The sequence below is a fragment of the Bufo gargarizans genome, chromosome 4, assembly GCF_014858855.1.
Source record: "Bufo gargarizans isolate SCDJY-AF-19 chromosome 4, ASM1485885v1, whole genome shotgun sequence".
NCBI lineage: Eukaryota > Metazoa > Chordata > Amphibia > Anura > Bufonidae > Bufo > Bufo gargarizans.
In genome coordinates this window covers 380,174,362-380,190,228 of record NC_058083.1, presented here as the reverse complement: position 1 = coordinate 380,190,228, position 15,867 = coordinate 380,174,362, and the positions used below count along the sequence as shown (strand labels likewise).

Below are 15,867 nucleotides of genomic sequence, written 5' to 3'. Positions count from 1 at the left end.
TGCCTAACCTAACCTTTCCCTAAATACCTTTTCGTGCCAGATGGCACTGTGGAGGGTCAGAAGGGGGTGCTGGGTCAGGAGATCGATTGCAGCGCTGCAATAAGTTCATGAAGCAGCCGCCGGAAGTAGAAGCACTGTGCGCAGTGAGCCGGCTGCTGCGGACCAGGTTAAGATTCCTTTTTAAATTAAAAACATGAGCCATTCGTTTAAGTGATGATCTCAGGAATCGCATTGTGCTCTGTAAGGGCTACATCTACATAATGACAGGTTCCCTATGCAGGTTCTTTGGCATGCTACAGATTTTAAAGTCCACATTCTGTGTTGTGAACAAAGTTTTAAAGGGCTTCTGTCACCCCCCCAAAAGTCATTTTTCACTATATAGTGCTCTTACCCTTTTTCGTTCAGTAGTTTCTTTAAAAACGGCACTTTTATAATATGTAAATTACCTCTCTACCAGCAAGTAGGGCGGTTACTTGCTGGTAGCTGCCGCATCCTGCTTTCAAAAAAACGCCCCCTGTTGATTGAACGGGCCAGCGAGTGCTCTCGTCCCCTGGCTGGCCCTGTCTGCGTTCTAAATCTCGCGCCTGCGCCGTACCGGTCGGCGCAGGCGCACTGAGAGGAGGACGCTCGCTCGGCCGCTCCTTCCTCAATGCGCCTGCACCTATGACGTCACATCTACACCCAGCGCAGGCGCACTAAGGAAGGAGCGGCCGAGCAAGCGTCGCCCTCTGTGCGCCTGCGCCGACTGAAGACCGGTACGGCGCAGGCGCGAGATTTAGAACGCAGACAGGGCCAGCCAGGGGACGAGAGCGCTCGCTGGCCCTGTCAATCAACAGGAGGAGGGGGCGTTTTTTTAAAGCAGGATGCTGCGGCTACCAGCAAGTAACCGCCCTACTTGCTGGTAGAGAGGTAATTTACATATTATAAAAGTGCCGTTTTAAAAGCAACTACTGAACGAAAAAGGGTAAGAGCACTATATAGTGAAAAATCGCAGTATAAGGATTTTAAGTAGCCTAAAAACGAAAAATGACTTTTGGGGGGTGACAGAAGCCCTTTAAAGGGCTATTCTGGTAGATAAGTTATTCCCTATCCACAGATCGGTGGGGGTCCTACTGCTGGGACCCCCACCAATCACAAAAATGGGAGCCCCGTGCCCCCTTCTGCGCCCCTGAAATGACCCGAGCGGCCTGTCGCACATGAGCGCGGCCGCTCCTTTAATTTCTATGGGAGTTTTGGGGGATAGCAGAGAGCTGTACTTGGCTGTCTCTGCAACTCCCATAGAAATGAATGGAGCGGGCGCTGCTCTGCTCAGTTCAGGGGAGCAGCAGGGGGCCTGCAGGGAGTATGGGTCCCCTGTTCTCGTGATCGGTGTGGGTTCAAGCAGTAGGACCCCCACCAATCTGATGGGTGGAGTTGGCCATCTTACCTGAGCTGTTCTTAACAGCATTTAGAAAATTGCTATACGGCAGCCTCATGGTCCATAAACATAATGGTCAGGAGGGGACCTCATTCACTTCTATGGGAGGTTTTTCTAGGCATGCTCCGTGCCCTGTGCAGAGGTCAGGAGGGAGCTGATGAACTTTGACTATCATCTATTATGGGTGATGGATCTATACACAGAGGTGATATCATTACAGGCAGGAATAGCACGACAGATAAGCAGATAACTGCAGTAATCTGATCAGTACAGACCAAGAAATGGCGGCTATTATTAGGCTTAGTGGCCAGTGCGAAAACTGCAGGATTTTATGGTTTTTGTCCATATATAAAAAGTGACATGGAAAATTTTAAAATAACCTCATAAAAAATTATTTAAAAATATGTAAAACATAAAAAGGTGTAGGTCATTTTCTGAGGATACATTCCCTTTAAAAAAGCACACCCCTCTTGTCTGTTGCCATATAGCGGGTGGTGGCACTGCGTCAGTTGTTTTTTTTTTATTGAAAAAGACAGGCTCAGACACGTCTGCCCTCGTAATAATGCTTCTGACTTTAATTTCCTACTGGTTATCTTCAGCCCTATATAGGAAGAAAAGACGTCCTCGCCAGACCAGATTAACCTCTTTACTGCATTCCTCCGCAGTCTTTGGGGATAACAATGTCAGGCCTGATAATGAGGTTTACTACCAGATATAGAGGATGAAACGACATAAGAGGTCGCACACGTTCATTAGGCTTCTTACGGCCTGTAATAACTCTGCTTGCTGTCGCTGTGAACCATGATATTACATGATTCAAAGAGCATGTAGATCAGCTGCCAGTCCACAAATGCATGAATTTATCTTTGTACAAACTAGATATACGGCTTACTGTACCACTTACTGTAAAACAGAAGGACATTACAAGGTGGGCGATCTTCTGGCTACGCAGTCTAAGGCCTCTTTCACACTTGCGTTGTCCGGATCCGGCGTGTACTCCACTTGCGTGTACTGAAAGCATTTGAAGACGGATCCGTCTTCAAAATGCTTTCAGTGTTACTATGGCAGCCAGGACGCTATTAAAGTCCTGGTTGCCATAGTGGGAGCGGGGGAGCGGCATACTTACCATCCATCTACCATCGTGCACTATACATTATAGATACACGGCTCTACCATCGTGCACTATACATTATAGATACACGGCTCTACCATCGTGCACTATACATTATAGATACACGGCTCTACCATCGTGCACTATACGTTATAGATACACGGCTCTACCATCGTGCACTATACGTTATAGATACACGGCTCTACCATCGTGCACTATACGTTATAGATACACGGCTCTACCATCGTGCACTATACGTTATAGATACACGGCTCTACCATCGTGCACTATACGTTATAGATACACGGCTCTACCATCGTGCACTATACGTTATAGATACACGGCTCTACCATCGTGCACTATACGTTATAGATACACGGCTCTACCATCGTGCACTATACGTTATAGATACACGGCTCTACCATCGTGCACTATACGTTATAGATACACGGCTCTACCATCGTGCACTATACGTTATAGATACACGGCTCTACCATCGTGCACTATACGTTATAGATACACGGCTCTACCATCGTGCACTATACGTTATAGATACACGGCTCTACCATCGTGCACTATACGTTATAGATACACGGCTCTACCATCGTGCACTATACGTTATAGATACACGGCTCTACCATCGTGCACTATACGTTATAGATACACGGCTCTACCATCGTGCACTATACGTTATAGATACACGGCTCTACCATCGTGCACTATACGTTATAGATACACGGCTCTACCATCGTGCACTATACGTTATAGATACACGGCTCTACCATCGTGCACTATACGTTATAGATACACGGCTCTACCATCGTGCACTATACGTTATAGATACACGGCTCTACCATCGTGCACTATACGTTATAGATACACGGCTCTACCATCGTGCACTATACGTTATAGATACACGGCTCTACCATCGTGCACTATACGTTATAGATACACGGCTCTACCATCGTGCACTATACGTTATAGATACACGGCTCTACCATCGTGCACTATACGTTATAGATACACGGCTCTACCATCGTGCACTATACGTTATAGATACACGGCTCTACCATCGTGCACTATACGTTATAGATACACGGCTCTACCATCGTGCACTATACGTTATAGATACACGGCTCTACCATCGTGCACTATACGTTATAGATACACGGCTCTACCATCGTGCACTATACGTTATAGATACACGGCTCTACCATCGTGCACTATACGTTATAGATACACGGCTCTACCATCGTGCACTATACGTTATAGATACACGGCTCTACCATCGTGCACTATACGTTATAGATACACGGCTCTACCATCGTGCACTATACGTTATAGATACACGGCTCTACCATCGTGCACTATACGTTATAGATACACGGCTCTACCATCGTGCACTATACGTTATAGATACACGGCTCTACCATCGTGCACTATACGTTATAGATACACGGCTCTACCATCGTGCACTATACGTTATAGATACACGGCTCTACCATCGTGCACTATACGTTATAGATACACGGCTCTACCATCGTGCACTATACGTTATAGATACACGGCTCTACCATCGTGCACTATACGTTATAGATACACGGCTCTACCATCGTGCACTATACGTTATAGATACACGGCTCTACCATCGTGCACTATACGTTATAGATACACGGCTCTACCATCGTGCACTATACGTTATAGATACACGGCTCTACCATCGTGCACTATACGTTATAGATACACGGCTCTACCATCGTGCACTATACGTTATAGATACACGGCTCTACCATCGTGCACTATACGTTATAGATACACGGCTCTACCATCGTGCACTATACGTTATAGATACACGGCTCTACCATCGTGCACTATACGTTATAGATACACGGCTCTACCATCGTGCACTATACGTTATAGATACACGGCTCTACCATCGTGCACTATACGTTATAGATACACGGCTCTACCATCGTGCACTATACGTTATAGATACACGGCTCTACCATCGTGCACTATACGTTATAGATACACGGCTCTACCATCGTGCACTATACGTTATAGATACACGGCTCTACCATCGTGCACTATACGTTATAGATACACGGCTCTACCATCGTGCACTATACGTTATAGATACACGGCTCTACCATCGTGCACTATACGTTATAGATACACGGCTCTACCATCGTGCACTATACGTTATAGATACACGGCTCTACCATCGTGCACTATACGTTATAGATACACGGCTCTACCATCGTGCACTATACGTTATAGATACACGGCTCTACCATCGTGCACTATACGTTATAGATACACGGCTCTACCATCGTGCACTATACGTTATAGATACACGGCTCTACCATCGTGCACTATACGTTATAGATACACGGCTCTACCATCGTGCACTATACGTTATAGATACACGGCTCTACCATCGTGCACTATACGTTATAGATACACGGCTCTACCATCGTGCACTATACGTTATAGATACACGGCTCTACCATCGTGCACTATACGTTATAGATACACGGCTCTACCATCGTGCACTATACGTTATAGATACACGGCTCTACCATCGTGCACTATACGTTATAGATACACGGCTCTACCATCGTGCACTATACGTTATAGATACACGGCTCTACCATCGTGCACTATACGTATAGATACACGGCTCTACCATCGTGCACTATACGTTACGTTATAGATACACGGCTCTACCATCGTGCACTATACGTTATAGATACACGGCTCTACCATCGTGCACTATACGTTATAGATACACGGCTCTACCATCGTGCACTATACGTTATAGATACACGGCTCTACCATCGTGCACTATACGTTATAGATACACGGCTCTACCATCGTGTAGTATACATTATATACACAGCTCTACCATCGTGCACTATACATTATAGATACACGGCTCTACCATCGTGCACTATACATTATATATACACACGGCTCTACCATCGTGCACTATACATTATAGATACACGGCTCTACCATCGTGCACTATACATTATAGATACACGGCTCTACCATCGTGCACTATACATTATAGATACACGGCTCTACCATCGTGCACTATACATTATAGATACACGGCTCTACCATCGTGCACTATACATTATAGATACACGGCTCTACCATCGTGCACTATATACATTATAGATACACGGCTCTACCATCGTGCACTATATACATTATAGATACACGGCTCTACCATCGTGCACTATATACATTATAGATACACGGCTCTACCATCGTGCACTATATACATTATAGATACACGGCTCTACCATCGTGCACTATATACATTATAGATACACGGCTCTACCATCTTCCATGTTCACACAGCTGACAGGAGAGGCGGCTCTGAGGACCTGGTAACCAGGCAGCATCGCAATGTGATTGGGCAGCTGGAGGTCACGGAGGAGGAGGGGGCGGGGCTTGTGCGGGAGCGAGAACACAACAACAGCCCGCACACTGCGCTCCTGATGTGCACATTCTAGCCCCGCATCAGCCCAGGGATGAGAAAGAGAGCCGAGCCTGCGGCCCGGGAGCATGACGGCTTCGGTGCTGCCCCCCTGGACCGGGAGTGCCGCCTGAAGAACCTGCGGATACCGGGGAGCAACGCGACCAAGGGGCGCTATCCGCAGGACTCGGACAGCAAGGGCATGAAGAGGCTCGGCAGGTACGGAGGGCGCCCCCGTGTGGACGTGCGGACTGCAGCCGGCATCTGTCACCTGCAGTGTATGCGTCGTGTCTGAGGGAAATGTCGCACACCGCCCCGCAGTGATCTAGTGTGTACTTGAAAATGTCTCGCAGTGTCAGGCGCTTCTAATGAGTCCCAACCACAGGAAGGGCGCCCCCTGTAGTGCGGGTTACTCCTCTTCTGACACTTTCTCTGCATGAGCCCCTGACTCTTCTCTTTTTGCAGAAGACAAGTGTATGTGGTTTTAATTATTATTATTATTATTTATTTATTTTCCATTGTAACTGATATGTCCCTTAAATCCGCTAAGAGCCCGCATCCGATATGTGAGTGGAGCGGATCTGCAGCAGATCAAAGAGGAAGTGTGAGGGTCCGGCTCAGAGTTCTGCTGCAGATCTCTAGTGAGCGCTCAGGTCTGATGTGTGTGAACATACCCCTGCGTTATATGCAGTTGCTGTCATTTCTGCCTTAGGCTAGGGCTACGCAGTGACGTGCGGCTCAGAAAAATTGCGCAGCATTGCTTATAATGATAGTCAATGGTGTCGCAATGCGATAGCTGCTACATGACGATTTAAAAAAATACATCCAAGTTGGATTTTTGTGTGACCCCATTGACTGGCCTTATAAAAAAAAAAATGTTGCGCTACACGTCCAGTGTAGTTGAACCGGATTTGTTGCGTGACGTATTGTTGTGCAGCACATGTCGCTGTGTATGAATGTAATAAGGCCGGGGAGTAGAACCCCCATTCTCAGTATCTGGGGAGGGTTCCCACCGATCAGATAGTTATTTCCTTTGGATAGAGAGAACCTTAATGGCACTTACTAATGTATTGTGATGATCTATATTGCCTCCTTTGCTGGCTGGAGTCCTTTTTTCCATCATATTATACACTTCTTATTTCCATGGTTACGACCACCCTGCAATCCATCACTGGTGGTCGTGCTTGCACACTATAGGATTAAGCGCCGGCCTCTCTGACGGCCAGGACCGTGCAGAAGCCCCCATCCTGGCCGCCTGGTATCTGCGCTGTAGCGGCGGACTGCAACCCCTGAGAAACAAGTGGTTTTGCCGGTGTGAGACAGACCCTTTAATCTTCTGATCTGTCTCAGGATGGAATAGTGACAGTTCAATATTTGATGCCCAGCTGTTTGAAGAGTCGCTGCGCTGCGGTCCCTTCCTAGGCCGGTGAGATCACGTTCATTGGTCACATGGCCTCGATGCAGGTCAGTCCCATTCAAGTGAATGGAGTTAAGCTGCAATACCAAACATGACCACTATACACTGTAGGGCGCTGTGCTTGGTGAGCTGTGGGGGGCCTCTGTTCTCCCCAGCCGCTTGAAACAGCTGAAAGGTGGGGGTGTCGGACCCCCACTCTTCAAATAGTGATAACCTATCCTGAGCATACGCCAGAAAACCCCTTTAAGAAGGCCGTACATTGTCAGTAGCTAGTGGTATGTATATAGGTGTCTTTATTGGGGACCCAGTTTTTCCTGCTAGTTGTTCACCTTCTCTGCAGATGACACACGGTAGGAATCCTATCTGACGCACGCTGCTGTTGCTCCATTGGGACCCAGTGACATGTTGCATGGGTGAAGCAACAGTCACATGACCTGACATCAAACAGTATATTGTCGCAAGGAGACCGTGGACCCAGCAGTGGAGATTGGGTAAATATGATTCCCACCGCAAGTCCATCCACCCTCAGAAAAGGTGAACAACCCCTTTAAGAAATCTTATCCGCAATCTGTGAAAATAATATCGGAGCGTAATGCATAGGGCCAAATCCACTGCGAGAAATCCTCCCCGTGCAGCCGTACCCTGGATGAGGTTAGTGTCGCGGGCAGGTTCTTCATTTCCCTCGTCTCCTCCGTGTGCTGCAGTAAATGAGCTGAGACTGCAGAATCCCCGTGTCCTGACGCTGCAGAAGGGATTACTGCGCCTCTGAGTCATCGAAAAACTTCCCTTTTCTAGTTTGCGGACCCCCATCGCTATATCCAGGGGGGTCTGTGCTGGACCAGACCCTTCTATGTGTAGCCAGCATCGCCACTATTATCTTCTACCGTCCAACTCCTTTATATCACCCCCTGCTGTAAATTCCAAGATTTCTGCAACCATTTTGCTGGTTTAATCTTCAACCCTTTCAGCTGCTGGCCCACGTGGTGGATTACGTGGATCACCGCAGCGTAATACGGTACCGGCAAAGTGAGGGACATTTTTCAGACCTCGCGTACACCCTGCCGTTTCCTTCCATGCAGAAAGTTACCCGCCGTGTGGATTTTGAAATCCGCAATGTGTCATTCGTTTCCGTGGATTTTACTCCTTGCGTTGTAAAGGGTGGGATGAGTGCAGAAGCGCAGAGAATCTGCACGGAAGCTCTGCTTGTAAATCGCACCGGTGTGCAGGGAGCCAGGGGTTCGCACCCCAGCCTGGAATACCTGCAGAGGAATCCATCGTGGTTTGTGCCTCATTCACATGTCGGTGATTCACGGACAGCATACGTACCCGTTCATTTTAATGTGTGCGTTCACACGTCCGTGTTTTAGCACGGAAGAATGCTCTATTTTGTCTATCATAACGATTATAGTCTATGGGTCCGTGAAAAGCATGGATGCAACACGGATCTTTAGAAGGAAATGCTGTGAAGCGCGGAGGGCAAAAAATTGCTGGTTGAGCAGAAGTTGGCATTACCAGCCATAGTGTTTACCCCAATGTTGCACCAATCACAGTGCACCCAGCCAGATCTGTCTGCCAATCTCTTCCCAATAAAATTGAAGGATTTAACCCCTGGGGGTATGAGGACAGAAAGTCATCTCCACTTTTGGTTCCTAGTTTTTGTGTGTGGTTTAGGATGTACAGTAAGGGCTGCATTACACCAACAGATATCTGACCAATATCTGTCCAACCAGACCAATAGTTGGCGTGTATAAGAAAAGATGTGTGTGTGTAATTGGTCAGATCATCTGTTGGTGTAATCCAGGCCTTATATGTGTGGGTGGTTTGGGAGGAAGCAGATAGCAGGGTGTGAACACTGGCATGTATTCTGTGTGCACCCAGCGGCTCTTACATCGGGGGCCATGTTCTGTACCGTGCCTACTGGGGTTTACTTGTCGCCACTCACAGGGACGGGGTTATTCTTGTCATAAATGTAAAAAGTGACTGAAATACTTTACGACAAATATCTCTAAGGCTGGGTTATCTTCACATTTTTTATATATTTTTAGTGTACATGCTGGGTAGGCTCCAGACGTGCCCGCTAAATGTGCCCCTCTGCAGCAAAGTCGCCCCCAATTTTCAGTAAACCATGTCCCCTTGTTGAGCTAGGTGCAGGCTCATGTGAACGGGAGAGGAAGGTGTAATTACACTGCACGGCCACTAGAAGGGAGACTGCTTGCAGGTAAGCTTTGAAGAGGGCACTGTGCTTGCACAAGCTCCAAGGCCTATTCAGCTATGTGATTGGCGGGCGTCCTGGGCGCCAGACCTCTGCCAGTCTGATTGTGATGAGCTTTCCTGAGGATAGGTCCTCAGTATCCTGACCCTGCACAATCCCTTTAAAACAGTAAAAGCAGTAAACCCCTCCAGTGCTGCGCTCTTATGCACCCGGCTGGGCTTTGTTGATATGACTGCTATGGTGACATGCCCTGAGGGAGGGTGCTGGCCTACGTCGGGGCTGTGCTGCACCAGAAGAATGCATTCGTCTCAGACGAAGCCAAACAGCAGGTGGTATAGAGCTTGGCAAAAGTTTTTGTCCATGTATCAAATTTTATGCCGCACCCAAAAACTGCAACATGTGGCAGCACCAGTATACCGCACAGGACCGTTGCAGCCTTGAGCTTTATACTGCTAAAGCTTGTGATTGGCTGCAGCAGCCACATGCGGTATATGGGTTGTCATCACTGCAGCCAAAAACATGGCCTCATGGCTGCAGTGGTGTGGAGGAGAATAAGTTCCTTTACTGTTTCAGCTCTTTCCCTGTCTTATAACATTTTTAACGCTGGCCACCCCCTTTAGGATAATTACGAAACTTACAAGTCCACCCCCACCCCCATGAACCCCTTCTTGGGCTGCAGGTACATGATGCATTCTTGGATCCGTCAGCTGTACCTGATTCTCATTTACCCCGAATACACATTACGTTGTTGGCGGTTCCCCCAAAAGAAGTACTGTTAGTCCAGTGTGAATGACGACAAGCGCTGATGGTGGTAATTGGTTAATGAAAATGGTCCAAAATGCACATCAAATACGAATGTATGCTCTTAGGACCCCGTCACACGCACATTTGATGTGGTGGTTTTTTACCACTAAAATAAAAAGCCATAAAAAAAAGCAAAACACTTTTTTGTTTTGCATTCTTAGGGCTCATGCACATGAAAGTTTCCTGACCATGCCCGTATTGTGACCGCGTGCACGCCGTATCACTTGAATGGGTCCGCAATCCGGAAGGAGCAGAGTTCTTCCATGGGGTTTCTCTCCGTGCCGCCACACCGCAAAAAAATAGAACATGTTCAAGTTGACTGGGTCTGGATCCGTCTGTGGCTACCGCACTGATGGCAAGCTGCAGTCCCCAATGTGCATTGGGGTGCGTGAGCCCTTATGGCATTTTATTTTTCTATACGGAAAGGGATGGAAAAAAATGCTATTGCTTCAACAAAAATATACCCAGAGACACCAAAAACACCACCAATTTGGGGGGGGGGGGGGGGGAGACACACTTGTGTCCTGTGTTTTTAAATTTCACATAGACTTTAAGCCAACATCTGGTAGACTTTAAGCCACCATAATAACACAAAAGTACAGAAAACACCTAAAAGAAATGACACTACCAGAAAATGAAAAAAGAACACCTGGAAAACCTAATGCTATTGAGCTGAGACTGTCAAAGTATAACCTGCTGGTGGTGCTTGGTCAGTGATCACACAACCAAGGTGGTGCCCCCTTTATTTGGGGTTCTGCAGCAGGGTATAGGCTGAGGTAGGGTCCCATTAATACTGGGTGGCGATAGAGGTTACAGTCATACAGATGCTGGATATCCTCCTGTGATATGTCATTCCAAGCTCCTTCAACTTGGACCCATAGTTGAGTCAAGATGGTTGTTGGTTGCTCTGCATGGGAGATACGTTGCCTCATCCATTCCCAGACGTTCTCGATGGAGGAGAGGTCTGGAGATGAAGAACATGTAGTGTAAGGTGGGTGGGCATTATCTGGTTGGAGAACCAGGTCTCCTAACTATAAAAGCAATACCGAAGGCTGGTCAATGAATACCAAATTGGAACAGCCATGATAGCACCCCACACCATAACACCTGGTAATGGTCCTGTAACCTATGCACTATGCATGGTGGCAGTAGATGCTCTCTAGCCCTCCTGTGAACTCTGATGTAGCCATCGTTAATACCCAGGAAGAACCTGCTTCCATCACTGAAGAGTATTCTCTGTACTACTTAGGCCTCTTTCACACTTGCGTTGTCCGGATCCGGCGTGTACTCCACTTGCCGGAATTACACGCCGGATCCGGAAAAACGCAAGTGTACTGAAAGCATTTGAAGACAGATCCGTCTTCAAAATGCTTTCAGTGTTACTATGGCACCCAGGACGCTATTTTACAGTCCGTGCGGCTCCCGGGGCGCTCCAGAATGACATCAGAGCGCCACATGCGCATGGATCATGTGATCCATGCGATCACATCATCCATGCGCTTGGGGCGCCCTGACGTCACTCTGGAGCGCCCCGGGAGCCGCACGGATGGTAAGTATGCTGCTCCCCGCTCCCCACTACACTTTACCATGGCTGCCAGGACTTTAGCGTCCCGGCAGCCATGGTAACCATTGAGAAAAAGCTAAACGTCGCATCCGGCAATGCACCGAAACGACGTTTAGCTTAAGTCCGGATCAATGCCTTTCAATGGGCATTCATTCCGGATCCGGGCTTGCGGCAAGTGTTACGGATTTTTGGCCGGAGCAAAAAGCGCAGCATGCTGCGCTATTTGCTGCGCCCAAAAAACGTTCCGTTCCGGAACTGAAGACATCCTGGTGCATCCTGAAGGACGGACTGTCCTTTCAGAATGCATTAGGAAAATCCTGATCAGTATTCTTCCGGCATAGAGCCCCGACGACGGAACTCTATGCCGGAAGAAAAGAACGCAGATGTGAAAGAGCCCTTACCATGTGCCTATTCCACTCCATTCAGGCTTTGTGGAATTCTTCATCGGACGTCTGTCCCGCATGTAAACTTCCCACATAATTTTACAAAATTATTTGTGTTGGTCTGCCAATAACAAGGCGAACTCTTTAGGACAGGAACTCCATTAAATTCAGGGAATGCAGGCTTCACATGCATGCTGGCCTACACTGTATTTTACCTCTTTTGGTGCCAGAATGGCCTCCATTAAAGAGGCTCTGTCACCAGCATCAACCATATTAAACCAGACATACTGCTTGGTAGGGCTCATCACGCTGAAGAAAACTATACCTTTCTTTTGTCTGTATGATAAACAGCTGCAGAGATATCTGCTTTTTTATTTATATGCAAATGAGCAATTGGAGCACCAGGAGGCGGGGCTGAATGGTTTGAGCACTGCTTGGTAACACCCCCTGTGCTCTGCCCACTTCCCCCTCCACTTGATTGACAGGGCTAGACATGCTGTCCAAGAGCTGTGTGCTAGCAATATGATATCACCATGTTCTATAGCTTCACCACACTGAGATCTGCTCAGAAAGCTAATCTACATGTTACTGTGTTATCCATAGGCACAATATATGACTATACAGACACTAGTAATATGTGTTATCTTCTAGGCCAGGCATGCTCAACCTGCGGCCCTCCAGCTGTTGCAAAACTAACTCCAAGCATGGCATTGTGGGAGTTGTAGTTTTACAACAGCTGGAGGGCTGCAGGTTGAGCATGCCTGTTCTAGGCATAGAAATAACATGTATTTCTATATGGTAATGGGTATAGCTTAGTGGTATAGTGGTCATACATGTAGAGATCCTAGGTTCGAATCCCAGGAGAGGTATACATATTCTTTCTGTTATTTTTCTTCCTCTCATTTAAAACCATAAAGGCTATATTATAATAAATAATATAGAATCATATTATAATAATTTTTGAGAATAGTGTTTTTTGTTTGTTTTTGCTAAAAGCTATTACTGTTTTATTCCCAAACACAATATATGATTATAAATAAACCAGTAATATTTATTAGCTTTAAAAAAAAAACACAAAAAAACTATATTCTCAATATAATAAGGACATATTTTTTTCTTCCACGTTTATCCCATAAGAAAAGTCTATCTAAAGAATTTTTATATATATATATCTATATATATATCTCTACATATCTCTACCAAGATTCAAACCTGGGATCTCTGTATGCAAAACCAATCGGTTAACCCTTAGGATACTGGAGGTTTTTTCGTTTCTCCTTAAGCTATTTTTTGCGGGACAAGTTGTACTTTCTAAAGCCACCATTCAATATCGCATACAATGTAGTGGGAAGCTGGGAAAAATTCCAAATAGGCTGGAATTGTAAAAAAAAATAAAAATTCCTCCCCCATTTTAACGGTTTTGCACATAAGGCGTTCCCTTTGTGGCAAAACTGACCGGTACCCTTTATTCTCTGGGTCAGTACAATTACAATGATACCACATATGTATAGGTTTTGTATGTCTAAATAGTGTAATAATAAATAAAAACATCACCGTATTCTGACCCCCATAACATTTTTTATATTTATCTACGGAGCTGTGTGGGAGCTTATTTTTTGCAGGACAATCTGTAGGTTTTTATTGATACCATTTTGGAGTATGTTTGACTTTTTGATCACATTTTATTACATTTTTTTGGGTAAGAGAAGCAATGAAAAAATAGCAAATTGGCCATTTTGACCCTTTTTTCGGTTACGCCATTCGCCTTATTGGAAAAATATTTTTATATTTTAATAGTATGGGCGTTTTTGGTCACGATGATGCCCATGATGTTTATATTTTTTGTCACTTTTATGTATTTATTTTTTTATTCTACAGAAACAAGTGATTAAAACTTATGGGTTTTCTTTGTATTTTTTTTTATATATTTTTTTTAACCTTTTTTTTTTACTTTAACTTTTCTATGTTGGCCTGCCACCTGGTGGCCAAAATAAGAGTTGCAGCTGCAATACCCCGGGTCTCTTCAGAGAGACCCAGCATATTGAAATCAATTACCAGCATCTTCATTGGCCACAGAGGATTTTTAACCTTTAAATGCCATGATCACACTCGATCACGGCATCTAAAAGCTTTAATTATTATTGCCAGTCGCTGTCATTAGCCGCTGGTCTCTTCTGTTTGAAACAGCGGAGACCTGCTGGCCATGACGCCGGCTGTACTCTGCTGGTAGCGAAAAGTTTAGCCACCGAGCTATAACATTACCACACAAAGATATATGTTTTTTCTATGCTTATAAACTAACACAAATTACTGGCGTCTTTCTAATCATATATTGTATGGGAATAAAGCAGTAATATGTATATTAGTTTTCTGAGCAGATCTCGGTGTGGTGAAGCTATAGTACATAGTGATATATTTACATGCTCTCACACAGCTCTGCCCTCCAGCGAGTTGATGTCTAGCCCTGTCAATCAAGGGTAGGGATGAGCGAACTCGAACTGTATAGTTCGGGTTCGTACCGAATTTTGGGGTGTCCGTGACACGGACCCGAACCCGGACATTTTCGTAAAAGTCCGGGTTCGGGTTCGGTGTTCGTCGCTTTCTTCGCGCTTTTGTGACGCTTTCTTGGCGCTTTTTGAAAGGCTGCAAAGCAGCCAATCAACAAGCGTCATACTACTTGCCCCAAGAGGCCATCACAGCCATGCCTACTATTGGCATGGCTGTGATTGGCCAGAGCACCATGTGACCCAGCCTCTATTTAAGCTGGAGTCACATAGCGCCGCCCGTCACTCTGCTCTGATTAGCGTAGGGAGAGGTTGCGGCTGCGACAGTAGGGCGAGATTAGGCAGATTAACTCCTCCAAAGGACTTGATTAACTGATCGATCTGCAGCTGTGGATCATTGAGCTGCTGATCCTCAATTGCTCACTGTTTTTAGGCTGCACAGACCGTTTGTCAGTCTCATTTTTCTGGGGTGATCGGCGGCCATTTTGTGTCTTGTGGTGCGCCAGCACAAGCTGCGACCAAGTGCATTTAACCCTCAATGGTGTGGTTGTTTTTTGGCTAAAGCCTACATCAGGGTGAAGCTGTCACACCAAGTGCATTTAACCAGCAATAGTCTGTTCATTTTTTGGCCATATACAAAATCAGGGGCAAGCTGCGCCTGTCACCAAGTGCATTTAACCCTCAATGGTGTGGTTGTTTTTTGGCTAAAGCCTACATCAGGGTGAAGCTGTCACACCAAGTGCATTTAACCAGCAATAGTCTGTTCATTTTTTGGCCATATACAAAATCAGGGGCAAGCTGCGCCTGTCACCAAGTGCATTTAACCCTCAATGGTGTGGTTGTTTTTTGGCTAAAGCCTACATCAGGGTGAAGCTGTCACACCAAGTGCATTTAACCAGCAATAGTCTGTTCATTTTTTGGCCATATACAAAATCAGGGGCAAGCTGCGCCTGTCACCAAGTGCA

At 46.2% G+C, this 15,867-nt stretch overlaps 1 protein-coding gene across 3 annotated transcripts in view; it reads left to right on the top strand.

Annotated features, from left to right (window-relative positions):
* The window catches only part of ABHD12 (abhydrolase domain containing 12, lysophospholipase), a 111,932-nt gene that overhangs the window by 34,721 nt on the left and 61,344 nt on the right, over positions 1-15,867 (top strand). The window contains exon 1 of one of the 3 annotated variants that reach the window (XM_044290371.1): positions 5,993-6,237. The exons of the other annotated variants lie outside the window; for them this stretch is intronic. Coding sequence (XP_044146306.1) covers positions 6,074-6,237 — 164 coding nt within the window. The 5' untranslated portion in view covers positions 5,993-6,073. Of the gene's footprint in view, positions 1-5,992; positions 6,238-15,867 lie in introns of those variants that run through there. 3 annotated transcript variants of the gene reach the window in all.